The 4,640-nt window shown below is 44.6% G+C and overlaps 1 protein-coding gene across 1 annotated transcript in view; it reads right to left on the reverse strand.

The window, feature by feature from the left end:
- Positions 1 to 4,640, reverse strand: part of GGA2 (golgi associated, gamma adaptin ear containing, ARF binding protein 2) — a 44,714-nt gene that overhangs the window by 24,959 nt on the left and 15,115 nt on the right. Inside the window, exons 3-5 of the mRNA XM_012808929.2 lie at positions 3,556 to 3,631; positions 2,482 to 2,580; positions 862 to 985 (exon numbers count right to left, since the gene is read on the reverse strand). Coding sequence (XP_012664383.2) covers positions 862 to 985; positions 2,482 to 2,580; positions 3,556 to 3,631 — 299 coding nt within the window. The remainder of the gene's footprint in view (positions 1 to 861; positions 986 to 2,481; positions 2,581 to 3,555; positions 3,632 to 4,640) is intronic.

Raw genomic sequence — 4,640 nt, forward strand, 5'->3', positions numbered from 1 at the left:
AGTCTCCTGCCTCCACCTCCCAAGTAGCTGGGACTACAGGCACCTGCCACAATGCCTGGCTATTTTTTGGTTGCAGCTGTCATTGTTGTGTGGCAGGCTGGGACTGGATTCAAACCCGCCAGTTCAAGTGTATGTGGCTGGCGCCTTAGCCGCTTAAGCCACAGGCACAGAGCCAAGAGACAGTTTCACTTTGTCACCATCAGTAGAGCACCATGGAGTCATAGTTCACAGCAACCTCAAAGTCTTGGGCTCAAGTGATCCTCTGGCCTCAGTCTCCCAAGTAGCTGAAGCACCCACTATAATTTTCAGCTATATTTTTAGAGACGGAGTGTCACTCTGGCTCAGACTGGTCTCAAACTCCTGAGCTCAAGCAATCCACCCACCTCAGCTTCCCAAAGAGCTAGGATTATAGGTGTGAGCTACCGTGCCTGGCCTTCAGAATAGTATTTTTCAAACTCTGACTCAGAAGTAATATTTATCTGTACTTCACAGTAAAATCCTACTATTTCAAGGCAAGAGGTTGATTTAAGCAACCAAAAATTTCAGAAAATAAAATAAAACAAAGTTTAGTGGCATGAATAATTTGTATTTTGACTTTTGTTGTGCTGGTGGTTCATATGGTTTCGGGGTATAGAGAAAATCAAATCTATACATCTTCTTGAAGATCTACACTGTGACTAAGTAAATAAAAGCCATACTGTATTAAAAAAAAAAAACTAAAAACAAACAAAAATTACATTAGCCTCTACCGTCCTATACAAGAAGTCCAGCTTTCAACAAAAAATGGCAAGGCACACAAAAAAGCAAGAAGAAACAAGACACTGTCAAAAGGGAATACAACAGAGGTAAAAGAAGTCAGACCTTGTTTTTTTAGCATCTGATAGGCATCTCGAATCTTGATGTCTTCTGGAAACCAGACTGTCCAACTAAAGAGTATTTCAATGACTCTTCCTTTAACTTTTTCTGTGGCCCAGGACCCCAGGTACTGAAAGTAAAAAGGAAAAAATTCTAGAGCTAGAAGGGATTTGGGAGACCACTTAGCCAATACTTCCAGTAAAGAGAGGAGTGTTGAGGCCCAGAGAACGAGCTGCTCAAGCTGGTTTAGAGGGAGACACAACTAGAAGCCAAATTTTCTGGTACCCTGTCCCAGCACCTTTCCTGGGTTTCGAGCAATTGATCTAAACCACTAAAATTAAATCTAAATTGATGTAACTGCTAAAATTAAAGACCACCACATACAGATCAAGGCCATAGCTTTGTCCATACCACTGGGGACATTCTTTTTTTCATTGGGGCAAGTATGACAAAAAAAAGATTTGGTCTTTGTCTCAGTCCCTGACGCAGAACTTCAAAAGCCTTTGGAATATGAGTCCTAAGAGGGGGTCTTATTCACAGCAAGCTCTCTTCGACCACATCTTAGTTTTGACTAATAATTTATGGTAGCTGCTTAGTTTCAAGAATGGGGTTGGTCACTCAAGAGAGCTCAACCATGTAATTAGAATTGGAATTGGACAATATTTTGATCAATCGTACCTAGGTAATGAACCCCTAGATCAAAACTCTAACGTAGGGAAGACTTCCAACTTAGCTCTTCCCCTTTGCCAGAAGCTCTGGTGCTTTTTTACTCCTGTATTCCTGTCTGATAAAATCCTATATTACCACCAGAGGAGGAAAACAAACTGTGACACAAGGTGGTTCAGAGAGCTTCCTGGTTGGTGAACACACCAATGTGATGTAAAGGTGGCAAGCTCAGATTCCATGTGTCTCTCTTCCCTACTACTAAAACTTTGCCTTACATATTGCTTCCATTTGTATCTTAATGGAGCTAATAGAAATATAGTGCTTTCCTGTGTTCTATGAAAGTCATTCCAGTGAATTATGGAACCTAGAGAGAAGGGTCAAAGGAACCTCTGGATTTGCAGTTAGCAGTGCAAAAGCTTAAGGACACATAAGACTTAGGGCTGCTGTCTAAAGTAGACTATATAAATAGTACTGAGCCCTCAACGTGTAGGGGCTGGGTTACATTAATTCTGGGTAGAGCCAGAATTGAATCTATCCTAGGACGCACAGTAGGCATCAGAGAACTCCTGCTACTATGCAGTAAAACAGGGCTCCATCAACGCCAGTTACCTCACAGTGATGCAGCTCAAACAGGAGGAAAGAAAGGTAGAGGGCAAAGCAAGAAGATAGGAAACTTTATCCAGGAAACTGCTTCTCAGCTAGAGTTTCTCACCTCCACTAGGCTGCACACCCCCAGGCCACTTTAAAGGGAAATGTGAAAATACTAACAATGGAAGAGCAGGGGACAGCTGACAGCTCAGAGAGGAGAGTGCTTTCACATGCAGGACCTTGTCTCACAGCCAGAGACAAGCCAGCAGGTTCTGTTCATGTGCAGGCCTGCCTCTGCCAGAGAAAGGTGACAGGAGTTTGAAAGGTGGGTATAGGCATGGCACAGAGGCTGGACCAAGCCCTGATATTCACCTTTGGAGACAACACTTTGATCAGCTCATTCAGGAAGCGGAACTTAGCCACCTCACCATGGAACTTCTCTCCACAGTGGTTCATACACATCTCCAGCACCTGCACAGATACAGGACCCCCATGAGAAGCTAGAAAGCCATGGCTGCAGGGCCTTCCTTGAACCTGATGATCATTTGCTGAAGACTATACTGGAACCACAGCTAACACTTCCTCAAGCCTATGATGGCAAACGTTTTGGTGAAAGAGAACATTTTCATTAAAAAAAAAAAAGTCAACAGTTCCATCTTGCTATAACTGCCAAGTTTATGCTCAGTCGAGTTTGTCACACCCTGAGGTCATCCTACCTTTTAAGGAGACCTCTTAGAGGCCGGACAAGGTGGCTCATGCCTGTAATCCCAGCACTCTGGAGTCTGAGACCAGCCTGAGAATGAGTAAGACCCTGTCTCAAAAACTTAGCTGGGGGTTGTGGTAGGCGCCTATAGTCCCAGCTACTTAGCAGGCTGAGGCAAGAAAATAACTTGAGCCCAGGAGTATGAGGTTGCTGTGAGCTATGACGCCACAGCACTCTACTGAGGGTAACAAAGTGAGACTATCTCAATTTAAAAAAATAATAATAATATAAAAATATGGACTTCTAGTTTCTCTTAAAGTTCTAGCAATCCAGGTCCCAAACTAATGCCTGGCAACCAACCACTGGTGGTTCTATGCTGTGGCTGCCCTCTTTAGAAGGGACACACGCTCACCAGCTTTTTGGTCCTAACCCAGCTGCTTCACTCTCTATGCTACCTGTTTGGCCCTACAGATACTCGAACTTGCCAGTCTATCTCAGAAGGGCAAATAGAAATAAAAACTTCTTTTCCTTCTCCCACAGCAGGCTCAGAACAGATCTAAGACAGAGATTATGGCCCACCACTCCCTCTTCCCACCTACTGTTCAAGGCCTATAAAAGTGAGACTCTGAGGTGCTCCCCACCACGAAAAAAGGACTATGGAGAAGATAAAGTCCCTCTCGGCTCTCTCTCTCTCTCTAGCACCAGGACACAAAAGCTTAGGCTAAGGGGTAAGCCAAACTCACCGTTAAGGCATAAAGAGCTTCTTTCTCTTGCGGAGAGTGGATCTTGTGGGCCAGCAGCCAGGGCGCGTGTGTGGGGCTAAGGAAAAACAAAAAGACCTGGACTCCGGCAGGCAGGAAAAAAGTATCTAGTGTGGCTGAGTATGCTCAGTAAAGTCACCTCTCTTTCTAGAAGGTAGTATTCCGAAGCAGAAGTAGAATATGACTGACAGAGGCCAACTCCTATCTATTCTGCTGTACCGGTAGCACCCAGCCAACTATTAACTACTATATAGCAAAGGATGAATCACTTGCTCATTCAGTAGATAAATGCCAGCAAGAGGTCATGCTCCTGTCCAGGGCATATCAGCCCTGGTCCCCAAGCCCCCAAACTCTAAGTTGAGCAGTCCAGGCCTAGACTTATGTGTAGCAAGATCATGAACAGCACAGGCCTGTCTGTATATGATAAATGTTAAATAAACACTAGAGCAGAAAGTGTGATCTAACTTTGGGCTCAATTCAGAACAGTTGACTATTTGGCACCATGTAGATTAAACATCTGGATGAATGACTTGATTTTTTAGGTCCTATCCAGATGCTTTGGAAACAGAATTCAGTAAAACCTTATCCTTTTCCTCATGCCTGTAATCCTAACACAGAGAAGCCAAGGTGGGTAGACTGGTTGAGCTCTGGAGTTTGAGACCAGCCTGAGTAAGAGTGAGACCCCTGTCTACTAAAAAAGAAAAATAGAAAAACTAGCTGATAGACTAGGTGCGGTGGCTCACACCTATAACCCTAGCACTCTGGGAGGCCAAGGTGGGTGTGGACTGCCTAAGCTCAGGAGTTCAAGACCAGCCTGAGCAAAATCGAGACCCTATCTCTAAAAATAACCAGGCGTAGTGGCACATGCCTACAGTCTCAGCTACTCAGGAGGCTGAAGTGATAGGATTTCTCAAGCCTGTGAATTTGAGGTTGCTGTGAGCAATGATGTCATGGCACTCTACCCAGAGCAACAGAGTGAGGCTCTATCTCAAAAACAAACAAACAGGCTCGGCGCCTATAGCTCAACCGGCTAAGGCGCCAGCCACGTACACCTAAGGTGGCGGGTT

Source organism: Otolemur garnettii, unplaced genomic scaffold (assembly GCF_000181295.1).
Source record: "Otolemur garnettii isolate 467f Iridium unplaced genomic scaffold, OtoGar3 scaffold00096, whole genome shotgun sequence".
In the NCBI taxonomy this organism is placed as follows: domain Eukaryota; kingdom Metazoa; phylum Chordata; class Mammalia; order Primates; family Galagidae; genus Otolemur; species Otolemur garnettii.